The sequence below is a fragment of the Dendronephthya gigantea genome, unplaced genomic scaffold (assembly GCF_004324835.1).
Source record: "Dendronephthya gigantea isolate DGI-Jeju-01 unplaced genomic scaffold, DenGig_1.0 000056F, whole genome shotgun sequence".
NCBI classification, from domain to species: Eukaryota; Metazoa; Cnidaria; class Anthozoa; order Malacalcyonacea; family Nephtheidae; genus Dendronephthya; species Dendronephthya gigantea.
This window is the reverse complement of record NW_021163066.1, coordinates 542,604-554,333: the sequence shown is the minus strand read 5'-3', so window position 1 is coordinate 554,333 and position 11,730 is coordinate 542,604. Positions and strand designations below refer to the sequence as shown.

General features: G+C 35.8%; 2 protein-coding genes across 2 annotated transcripts; one reads left to right on the top strand and one right to left on the bottom strand.

Moving 5' to 3' along the window:
- Positions 1-3,664: 3,664 nt before the first annotated feature.
- LOC114529372 (alpha-N-acetylgalactosaminidase-like) lies at positions 3,665-6,905 on the bottom strand. The gene is made up of 14 exons (XM_028551155.1): positions 6,779-6,905; positions 6,607-6,676; positions 6,396-6,477; positions 6,209-6,301; positions 5,874-5,910; positions 5,740-5,804; positions 5,496-5,654; positions 5,328-5,387; positions 5,138-5,239; positions 4,972-5,046; positions 4,799-4,863; positions 4,623-4,680; positions 4,430-4,543; positions 3,665-4,342 (listed from the first exon to the last, which is right to left on the bottom strand). Exons 1-14 carry the CDS (start codon positions 6,885-6,887, stop codon positions 4,211-4,213), a joined length of 1,221 nt encoding a protein of 406 aa, XP_028406956.1. The 5' UTR covers positions 6,888-6,905; the 3' UTR covers positions 3,665-4,210.
- A 158-nt stretch (positions 6,906-7,063) lies between these two features.
- Positions 7,064-11,119, top strand: LOC114529292 (DNA ligase 1-like). Its single transcript, XM_028551049.1, has 4 exons — positions 7,064-7,255; positions 7,581-7,709; positions 7,846-7,938; positions 8,978-11,119. The coding sequence occupies exons 1-4, from the start codon at positions 7,064-7,066 to the stop codon at positions 11,117-11,119; spliced, it is 2,556 nt and encodes an 851-aa protein (XP_028406850.1).
- The last annotated feature ends 611 nt before the right edge of the window (positions 11,120-11,730 follow it).

Sequence of the window (11,730 nt, the reverse complement as noted above, 5' to 3'; positions counted from 1 at the left end):
CCACGGTTTTCCTTGTTGAAAGGCAAATGTATCATCAGTTTTAGAACCATGCACTTGACTGCAAAACTTATTAATTGTTTATGCTATACAAACTTGGCAAGGTGAAGATGCAGTCGTCCTTATATTGCTTTTGTCGTTCTGTCCGCAGTGTGAAATTATTATTATTGAATGCATCATGTTCATAATTAGATCCTAGCTCCCCCTCGGACAAAGAACTCTTTTTTTCTTCGGTCTTCTTGTGAGAATTTATCTATGCAGGGGTGCTCTGTATATTCGTTCGTTGTTTTTGGAAAGTGACTCATTTTGGGATCGGTTCTTTTAAGCTGTCAACGATGCTGTTCTGCCTGCTCAAGTGTGTCGAGTGACAAAGCTTTGCCATATGGCGGCAAAAATTTCATTATCCTAGTTTGAGGAAGTAGATTTTCATACTGTGAACTAAAGAGATTGAATCTCTTCCTCTGTTTCTCAAGATAACGTATAGGATCCGAACTCATTTTTGCTTGTTCCGTTGAATTTCATCCTACTGCAGGAAGGATTTTTTGACACAATGTTTGTACCAAAAAACATGTCTCATGCCATTTTTGATATTACTAATATTGGTTTGGGTTTGCACTAACCGAAGCATTCAGTCTGGTGATTTTTCATTATCTTCGATAATTGCAGTTCACCGGATTAGGTGGTCACGACATCTTTGTTTATCGTTAGTAAGCAAATACCTATCTCGCTTTCATAGATTACGAAATCTATCCATATTTATTCACATGTCAGTCTCTGCCATTAAACATCTTCAATATATTCTTCGTCTTTCAATATCTGCAAAACCTGATCCGCTCCGTGATACTGCTGATATGAAAAATATAAAGAGTGCATTTGAGTGAGGGAGAGAGGAAAAGGACTTGAAACATTGTTGTTTATACTCAAGATCTGGCAAAGAAGTTCTCTGATGAACCCGTGTTCTTTAAATTCTTAGTCTAAAAAAGGAATGCACACGGTATAGACCAAGTTTCTTGGCCCAAAATTTTCTTCAGTTATAGATTTCCAGTCGGCAGATGTTGGTAGCTAATTCAGTCGGCAGACAAAAGATTGAAGACTGAAAGCAATATTACGTATCATTTGGTTGTCAATTAGTTGAAAGATCATACACCCCCTTGGTAACATATCTGAGGATGGCTCTGGTCTGAATCACGCGTGACCCAATCAACGCATGCCTTTATCTGCGATTTTCATTTTTGATGAAATCACATCATCTGAGAGTTAAAAGAGATTGAGATAGAAGACCCGTCCAAAATCTGCAGCAGAATAGAAACAGTTATAGATAGTTGTCTGATAAATTTGCGACGTATTTTCCGCCCAAAAGCCTTGAAAGGGAATACTGTCACCGTAAGTAACGTACCGGAGATCAGCCCTTTAAATAATAGCCACTTATCGAGGAAATCATGATTATGATGACATTTTGCCAAGACGAGATACCTTGAAGTTGTGCATGTGAACAAGAGAAACCGTTCCTTAAAAAATTTGGACGAAATGGCATTAAGATCGATGCAGCGCTTCTAAAGCACGGAAGCACCATTTACGTCATTTGGTGATGTCTGATGGAAATACAGTGATGTACTTATGATAAGACGATGCTGGAACCCGTTTCAAGTGAGACTCGCATGTTTTGAAGCCGAATATTAGCCGAAGCAGTCAAGCAGTAAATTTGAGGACAAAAGAAAGAAATTTTGCCGTATCAGACACATTGAAAGCACACCAGTCAGCGATGTCAGTTGGTTAATAACAGTTGATGCTCTACCTGCTTGTGCTGTTTAAAATTAAATTTATCTGACCGATTTGTGGAATTAAATACGTATTTTTGTGCTTTTTAATTCCCAGTTTGCTACTATGCGTTGAAACACAAACTATAGGCGTTAAAAATAGAGCTGTTGCGCTGTTGAAAAACTTTAAATCATGAATGATTGCGAAAAACGTCGTGCTCCAAGTAGGTACTTAATTGAACAGGAACGCGTATCAATGATGGGCGTATGTGTTGTCGAAATATGAAAATTAATACGAGTGTTGATTGCGCTACGATAACATCGCTTAAGATAAGAATAATAACATTGCATTTTTGAAATAATTTTTGTATGAATTATCTCAATCAACTGCTGTCGTCCTCGGGATGGTTTTGTCACTGGGCGTCTTTGGGTGGGACAATCGCTAATTAGATTTAATTCATATGTCCTGCGTATTTAGGTCGGCCTTGCAAGATTCCTAAAATTTCTTCCTACTTTTAAAGATTATTTAGACATGAATCATAAGACACCAATTTTAAATGAATGCCTTTTCTACATTTTTAATTGTGCTAATTGATTTAAGCATCTCGATACTGAAGCAATATATTTGAGTGTATCAAGTGTCATTGCCTCTTAGGATCAATATTATGTTTTTAATCCCGGAAGAGGTAGCATTGCTTAGGGAAATCATTAAACTTCAAAAGAAAGTTTATGCACGTCTTGTTTAGGGTTCCAAATTCGTCCAATGCGTCCACTGATTTCTCCCGTCTCAGCTAAAACATGTGTCGTCTGTGTCGGGTGCTCTTCAATAACTCCACTCGAGATAAAGATAATAAGATCGTATTATTGTAATAATTTTTATACAAATCAACTTTTCATAATAATATTAACAGCGGGTTTCTAGACAAAACAATCGCAAAAGAACCGTCTGGTTAGGTTCTTTAATTTGCTTCCTACATTATAGTTTGTTAGGAACACGAAAATACTTTAATGAACATGGGGTTGTACATTTTTAATTGACCTGAAGGTCTCAATCATCCAGCTATTGGCTCATTATAAGAATCAAGAATGTGTCGACATTGGCGGTTTTATTGGTATTTTTATTTCGAGTCAACTCTTAAAAATATTTCATTATTTTTTTACACTTTTCAATCCACAGATTGATTTTTATTATAAACTTTATTCTTGATTCAATTCTGTCGTCAATCAGTTTACGCGTTTACGTCACAACTAGGATACAAGTAAAGCTTACGTATTTTTTGTTGATGGGAGAATTCGTTTGACTAATGCCGCCTGTCACAACAAATTATCAACTGAAAAAAAATACTAAAAGTAAGAGCAAGATAACCCGAGTCCAGTCACTCGCGTCGATGAAATTTAAAAAAAGTTTAAAGTTAAATATCTCGAAAACTACTGAGACGGATTAGGTGGGAAGCCTGTACTTTAGGAATATTGAAAATAACTATTGTTTTGATATATTTATATAACCTAATCGAAATAAAAATTTTTGCGATATAGTTATCGCTCTGGCTCACTCAACAGCGACAATGTAGCAATTTATTGCATGTAGCAAAATATTGTAGCAATTTATTGTAGCAATTTATCGTAGCAATCTATTGTGGCAATTTATCAGTGTAGCAATTTGTAATAAACATGATCAATCTCTAGCAATATATTGTAGCAATTTATCAGTGTAGCAATTTGTGATAAACAAGATTATTGTCGCCAATTAGAACAGCAAAATATTCAGCTTAACAATAAACAAGGGACTTCAATGAAATAAGACATTTGAAAAATTAAACACGACTTAAATAATTAGTTTTCGTAAGCAATGTAAAATGAGGTCAATGGGGCTAAGGAGGGGAGATAAAGCCGCCAGCCTGCAGGCTTGTACAACCTTATTGACCTGTATATACAGATTCGTGATAACCCTCCCCATTCGGACCTCAGGAAACATTGATTTGTGTTTATTTTTAAATACATAACAGTACGCGACCGGCAGGCATGTGGGACGCAAGAAGTTGAAAGTATCTGCGCATGTACAGTGAGAAATGTCGCTAAATTACAATTTTGAGAGATATAGTAATATATGGTATATTATTCAGTTTTAATCAGTATACCCGCGATTCATTCGTGGTTCAATCTAATTTAACAAGAAAAGCGCGATTTTTAATTGTATTTTATTTTGTTCATTAGTTCCTTCTAATACGTCTCAATTGACGCAATTAACATCTTCAATTAGAATCCTAATTTTTTTGTGTTGGATCCTTCATGTATCGTATTTAATGTAAATGAACTCAGGCCTTTGTTAAGGATTTTTTCCCTCAGGAACAAAGACCTTTCAATCGTTTACATTCATTGCAACACATAAAAATTCAACGCTCAATACAATGTATCAAAATTAGCTATCATTATTACTATTGGGATGCGCCAATGTTTCAATTATCAGTCAACTTCAGCATGAGAACTCCACTTGGGTTTACGAGACCTTTGAAGGAATCTTTGAAAACTCCAAGGTCTTTGGAAGCGAAGAGGTCTTTAATTCTTGCAGAAGATGCTGGGAAACCAACCTGAAAATAAGATTTATTAGCATCTGTTCCTTGTCGTGATCAATCTATAATTCAATACATTGTGCCATAGACAACTTTGATACTTACAGTTTTAAAGGAGAACGATATTTGAATAGGCATATCTGTCCTTTTGCTGAACAGCACCACAGCTACCGAAGTGTCTGCTAATGGTTTACACCATATTTCATAGTGACTGGTGGACTAAATAAGCAGAATCATTGTGAGACATCTAACTTCAATCTGACTTCAAAACATCGACAATAAAGTGTAGTTCACATACTTTATACACCCGTTTTCCTTGAATTCCAAGTTTATCCTGATTTACAGCTATGACATCCCTTTAAAAGGATATAAACATGTCAGTTACTACCGTAATTTGCTTTGACTTACATTGGATCATTTCGGTTGCTACGTCTGTTTGAGATGCTTCCTTACTTCGTCTTTTATGGAACTTACTTATTTTGAAGAATTTCCTTGAATTCTGGTGCCAATTTTCGAAGATCGTTCGACATAATAAGAGGCTGAAATATCAGATATGCACAGAAACTAGTTTCATGAATAGTAATTAAATTATTAGGATCATGACTAATAAGTATTTAACGACATTATTTTGAGATTGATCATCCTACCGATGCCATTATTGCCCAGATTGCAAATTGTGATTTGCTTTGCTCAAAACTTAACGAAAAATCGCCAATTATTAGCTATAAAAGAACAGGCATTTTTTAGAGATTCTTAGAACATTTAAATAACTCTAATTATGTTTAATCATCAATTAATTGTACTGTGTTAAACCTCATCAGGGTCATTCCAATTTCCAGGCCCAGCAGCCTTGGCAAGGGCGTCTTGGTTTTCCGCATAGTAGTCAATGATAGTTAGAACACTGTCCCAAGAATCCTAGTTATATGGAAACACATGATATATGTACCATGGGTAATTCTCCAGCTAGATATCTTTAGTAAATCTGGGAAATATGAACCCATACCTGAATGTCATTATAGTTTCTCCATAAGTTGCAGTATTTAGCAACAATTTGATAGTCTGGCTACAATAGAAAGGTGAATTGTGCTTTTTTTAAAGATGCTTTGTGCTTTTTTTAAAAGATGCTTTGTGCATTTTTTCTTTCTTAAAGCTTCAAACACCATATACATACCTTTGGGTTTAAATAGGCTGGCCAACTGCAAGAAAACACTATTGCTCTCTTCGTAGCATTCAGAGCCTTAGTCATCTCTGGATATCCGGTGGCCATTGTTTTAGGATCAGAGTAACAACCATCAAATTTCAGATAATCAACAGTCCAGTTTGCAAATGTCTAAATTATATATTCAGTGAAAGACTGACATTAACATAATAGTTCTAGCCACATTAGCAGGTAGCTGCGTGGATTGTTTTCAAACCTCTGCATCCAGCATCATGTTGTCAATACTTCCTGGATAACCTGCGCATGTGTGAGTCCCATAGTCTGGGGAGATAATGGCGATGTTAGCGAAAGAGGATGAGGAGATTATGAAAAATCAAAAGCATGGATTACCTGCATATATTCCCAATTTAAGTTTCTTTGAATGGATCTGTATGAGGTGGATTAAAGGATGTCAGGATTAGTGGATTTTGTTAAGCAGTTTAATCAGTGGTTTAAGTGGGATTTCAGTCATTTCAGTGGAATGTCATGTCAAAAACATGTTGTTCTCGCACATATTGTCATGCAGGTGACTCTAACACATGTAACACATTTCATTATTACATCCTTATCTCACATGTTATTGACACATGTATTATTGTCACACATGTCTATGTAAAGCACGACATTGTCAATATTTCATATTTCATTGACACATATTAAGTGTCTGGCAAATTGACAGAACATACATAATCTGCAAGTGCTTTCATCCCGCTGGGGAATCTTTTCTTATCTGGTTGTAATCTTCCCTGGCTATCGCGTGTTTTTTCCATCCAACAATCCTAAAATACACAACAGGCCTACCATAATGATCCAGTGCAGACTGGTGTGGTAGCCTTTATAGGAATGAAATAATTGAAAGCGTATTCTGCTTACATCAATGCTAATATATTCATAACCAGCCTCCTGGAATCCATCTTCAGCCATACGGTCTGCCATATCCATAAAGAGTTTCTCGCTATCATCATATAAAAACATTTGCAATAGTCACATGATTTTGAATGAAACTTGTTTTATTTGAATAGCAATGGTGCATCTTATGTACAAAATCTTCAGTATTTAAGAAGATTTAGTGTTACCTACTGACCTAATGCAAGTATCTGGAAATGTGTCGCAGTCAACATTGCATCGAAATCTCTCCCATGCCATCCATCCCACTAAAAAACAAATAAACAAATACAATTTTAACAAATTTCGCACATCGTATATAACTTAAAAATAACAAAATCACACTAATATTCTTGTAAAATCACACTAACTTGGAGGCGTTAAGGCCATTCCATTGTCCAGGGAGCTTGTGCAATCAAGCCATAACGAAAAAACAGTCAAAAGTTTGAAAGAAACGCCGAAATAGCTTGTACCTTTCATCTTTGATTATGTTTTGATATTTTGAATAAATTGCGGAAGTTGGAAAGTCGCTTTTCTGCCCGTTTTTGCGGGCTAAAAAAAAAGAAATTCGGGAATGTGGAAACAGCGGCATTCTGTGGCGTTCTAATAGCCAATCAGAAGCAAGTATAATTTAAAAAGAGCGGGAAGGGTTCAAAATGGCCGGTGATAAGGATCACTGGTGGCCTTGTAAACTCAAATATTTAGAGGCAAATTACGAGAGATGCAAACTCAAAGTACGGCAGGATTCGTTGTATTGTAAACTGTTTATACTTGAGTATCAAAATCGCTTGGAAGAAGAGCGAAGAATTACGTTGAAATATGAAAAAAATGCCGTCGAAGAAACCGGTGTACGTTGAATATATATTATTTTTTATGCAAATACACAATTACTTTCTAGCGTGTCATGAATGTATAAATATCTATAATATCACTTCTTTTTACATGTATTTCTCTTCAGTTAATGTAATAGTTCATGCATATATTTGAATCTCTGTAAGAAATACATTGCCATATTAGAAGTCGCCATTAAAAATTACTAAATTCCAAATACAAATGTCAAATGTCTTATAGTATGTAAACTGTTCAAACAATAATCCAAACTGCTCAATGTCAATGCCAAGTCTTTAAATATTGATTGTTTGCAAGCATCTATATCAGTATTTCTCTGTTTAGCAAAAACATATTGAGCTTGCTAATAACCAAGAAGTTCTTGCCAGGAATGCTGTGGAAAATTTAGCAAATGTGGAAAATGAATGGAAGACAAAAACAGATAATTTGACTAAACAAATCGAGTGTTTGAAGGTAATATTAGCAGAGTTATTGGGCATTTCATCTGATTTTTTACAAATCTGACCATTACAATTTACACATACACTTGAGTCAAACATATATACTTTAATTCAAAATATATAACCCTGTAATATTTCTTATTTTGCAGGAGAAACAGAAAATTGAAATAAAATCTAAAGACGACACAATCCTTCACCTGACCAAGGAGGTACAAGTTTTAAGGAATCTATCTTCTCTTAAGGTCTGTTCTGTTATTCATTTTTAAACCCCAGAGTGTTACTGATTTCAAAATGGGTTATATTTTGAAATTGTTTAATCATTGTTGTGTGTGTTTGTTTGTTTGTACTTGAGAGATGTTGTTAAAGACTACTTGTTGATTTAAATATTGCACATATGCAAATTGCTCTTCGTTCTAAAACACTATGACTTTTGCTAAAAATGTTTAAAAAGAATATAAATTAATCAGAGAATTATAAATGTTTTTATATGTTTAATAGCATAGCATAAATGAAATCATTATAGTATTTATTTCTAAAGTTACAATAGTATGTAGATGCTGTAACTACATGAAGTGAAATTCACGGACATCACTACATGATGTATGCATACAGTACCGTATATGGTACCTGGTATGCATGTTGTTGCGACTTTTTTATAAGTGTTTTTTTTTGGAAGTTTGTTATGCTAAAGAATTATGGCACTGACCAATGCAATTTTTTTTACATCTGATAATTTCATGAATAATTGGGTGCGTTTCGAAATGAAATGGTCACCATTGGATGGAGTTGATTTTTGTTCATGAACTTTTTTACATCACGGGTCTGATGTGGTCACCTTGCAAACCTGAAAGTGGGTTATATGCGATATTGGTAGTTTTTTTAAAGATTTCATAAAGATTGTGAATTCATGATGAAAAATTAAGATATCTTGACTTGGCAGTGCAAAATTCATGATCTTTGCATTGTTGATGGAAAGAATCACTTGTAAGAAGAAAAACAACTACATCATCAGGAATTTGCTGTTCATTTCAAGAGTACAACAGCTGGCTACCTTGTGTATAAAAATTCATGAAGACCAATAGTCAGACAGTGCCATTATATATATGTAAGTTTCTTGTCAGCATTAGGTCTGAGAAACCTTTTGTGAAAATATTCAGAGAATTAATAGCACAAAGCTTGGTCCAATAACAAACTGTATGCATTGAAGAGTTTTCTTTGAAATTTGTTGAAATTTACGTGTGATCTTTAACAGTTGTTTACCTTGGTGCATGATTGATTTAGGGAGCCCTGCCGAAAAATGCTCAGGAGGAATTTGATAAAATACTGAAAACTCAACAGGAAAAGCCACAAATATCGTGTAAAATGGATCGCCAAGTGCGTACCACATCGAAAATCGACGATGAAGATACAGGTCATGGTGTTGAAGAATCCTGCGGCGTTTCTGGGAAAGGTCAAAGCTGTGAAGATGTAACAAATCTGCTATTAGACAATTCTGAGAATTTAGAATCGATAAGCGGAGAGAAATTCGGAGAAAGTCAGTTAGGATCTGTTTTGGAAGTTACAGAAGAGATGTTAAAAAATTGCAGAAGGCGCTCTGTTCTGAAGAGATCACGCAAATCTCAAGTTCCTGACGTTATAGAGAATGTGTCTGAAGACTTGGGTGGGTCTGAGAAACAGGTTAAAACACGAAGAGAAAGAAGAGTAACTTTCAACGGCGAACTAGAATTCAAACTTCCAGATGGAAGTAAAGAACTTGCGGAACTGGTGATTGATGATTCTAATGGGGAAATTGAAACACATGTAGATCAGAATGAGGAGGTGTGTGATGATATTCTGTCATACGAAACGCACGAACAGAGTGGGGTTGATGTATTGGCAAGCAATGATGAGAAAGAAGTGATCAGTGTGGATACAAAGACTTTGGAGGAGTCGAGAGAACCAGAGGGCTCTTTCGAACAAGCTGAGAAGTTGAAGTCTCGCGAAGATGAAGATTGTGCAAGTAATGTCCATTCTCAAACTCATGCGACTGACGGGTTGGGTGGGAGTCCTATGGAAGATAGACAAATAAAGAAAGGAAAAAGGAAAAAATCCAAGCAAAAGACTGACGAGAATAGCAATGTTATTCAGGAATGTGGAAACGTGAATAAAACGGCGAATGCGAAAAATAAGGTAGATATTGATGAGAGTGGAAGCAAAGACGTTAAAGATGAAACGGGAAAGAAAAACAGACGATTTTCAGTGGAAGCAGATATTTTATTATCTGTTGATCGTCAGGCTCAGGAAGAGAAATTAAGCTCTGGCATCGAGAATACTTGTAAGAAAAAGACTCATTCAAAACAAACCGATTCTGAAGAAGCAAAAGTGGTCACCGTTCAGCTACAAGATACAGTCGAACGGCGGACTAGAAACGGACCAAAAAGGGGCCTGAGGAGAGAGAACTGTAATAAAGTGAACACAACTAAGAGATTAGTGGACGCATTTGGCGAAGAAAGAGAGTTAAATGAATTGCAAAGTCGTGGAGAAGATAGAAAAACGCAGAAGGGTAAAAAAGGGAAAGGCTCTAAAGTGGCAAAAACTAATATGGTCGATGCTCCGAGACAGGCAAGCCCAGCAGATCCTGATACTCAGGAGGATCTTGAGAATGGTGAAGATAAGAATATTTGGGAGAACATCGCATTGGAAAAGCAGTCTTGTGGCGTGCGAAAGGGAAAAAGTAAGAGAACAGTTGGTCGCAAGTCGGCCCAAGCGAAGAAAACTACCTCTAGAAAGGAATATAGAATACAGACAAGGAATTCGAAAGCAAGACTAGCTAAAGCTGATGATAATATTGGGGATGAAGTGATGAAAGATATCAGTGGAGGAGATGATATGGCACAGGACTCTCCGTTTAAAGAATTTTCTCAACTTGGGAGTGAAGTAGAAGAAGAAAAAGGGAAAGAAACACCAGGAAAAAGTGATAAACTTCATAGAAAGAAATGCATAAGTGAAGCAGAGGTGGACGTTGGTCAAATGATATCAAATGGTTCTGGTAATGATGTTGAGCCATCTTCGAGAGAAGATAAAATTGATAGCCAGGAGGATGATGCAGTATGTGAGAAAATCCAAGATGAATGTAACAACAAAAACGAAGGAGAGAAAGGCGCAAAAACAAATAAAAGGAGATCGGTATTCGAGCTGCACGATGATGAAGCTGAGGATCTGAAGGGAAGCAAGGAAGGTATGAAAGATGAAGTGGAAGCTAAGAGTAAAGAAAACCAACCTGGAAACATCGAGAGAGAAGAGAAACCAACTGGAAACATCGAGGAAATAAACGAGAAAGAAGAAAAATACGAGAAAAAGGAAATCTTATATAGATTTAGTGGATACACCACAAAAGAAAGTGAAATCCAAGAAAGGAACAAAAGAAGAAGTGGAAGATGGTAAAGATCCGAGCAGTGGTGCGATTGAGGATGAGAATCAAAGGATAGGAGGTGGAAAGATGGTTGGAGAATTAAATGATGAAAATAAAGAGAATAATAGGAGAAAAAGTAATAAGGGAGAGAGGAAACGAAAAACAATAAACTATAATGAAGAGGATAACAGTAGTGGAACAAGAAGATCAAGCAAGAAGATTGATGGTGGAGCGAATGCAAAGTAAGTTATTACGCGTTTCAAGATAAATATAGTGGCCACTTCTTGCCTAACTTTTAAATACTGATCCCCAAGTATAGGAAATATTCAAGAGTCTGGTCTATATGCCTATGAGAATTAGACAAGATAAGTCATAGGAAAGAATCGAGTTAAATTAATTGAATAAAACATATTAAGATAGACAAAGCAATAAGAGAGTAACGTAAAATAAAGTAGTGCAACCCAGCAAAAATGAAATAACTAAGATTCCTACCAATATCGTATAATTTACTATTTACCAGAGCGAGAGAAAAACACCAGAAACCTAAGAAACGAAGAACCTTATACAGCGTCAGAGAAAACACGACTTTCTTTAATGCAACGAGCTCTATTTTCCAGGTGGGTTTCCTAGATTTTTTTGCTTG

What these genes read in the sequence shown, in the direction of transcription:
- LOC114529372 (XM_028551155.1), bottom strand. Translation starts at nt 6,887, where the DNA reads ATGAAAGGTACAAGCTATTTCGGCGTTTCTTTCAAACTTTTGACTGTT. An exon ending in TGAAAGCACTTGCAGATTAT is followed by an intron (nt 5,911 to 6,208) that starts GTATGTTCTGTC and finishes CACCTCATACAG; the next exon opens with ATCCATTCAAAGAAACTTAA. An exon ending in ATTGGAATGACCCTGATGAG is followed by an intron (nt 5,047 to 5,137) that starts GTTTAACACAGT and finishes GTTCTTTTATAG; the next exon opens with CTAATAATTGGCGATTTTTC.
- LOC114529292 (XM_028551049.1), top strand. Translation starts at nt 7,064, where the DNA reads ATGGCCGGTGATAAGGATCACTGGTGGCCTTGTAAACTCAAATATTTA. An exon ending in ATGCCGTCGAAGAAACCGGT is followed by an intron (nt 7,256 to 7,580) that starts GTACGTTGAATA and finishes TTCTCTGTTTAG; the next exon opens with CAAAAACATATTGAGCTTGC. An exon ending in AACAAATCGAGTGTTTGAAG is followed by an intron (nt 7,710 to 7,845) that starts GTAATATTAGCA and finishes CTTATTTTGCAG; the next exon opens with GAGAAACAGAAAATTGAAAT.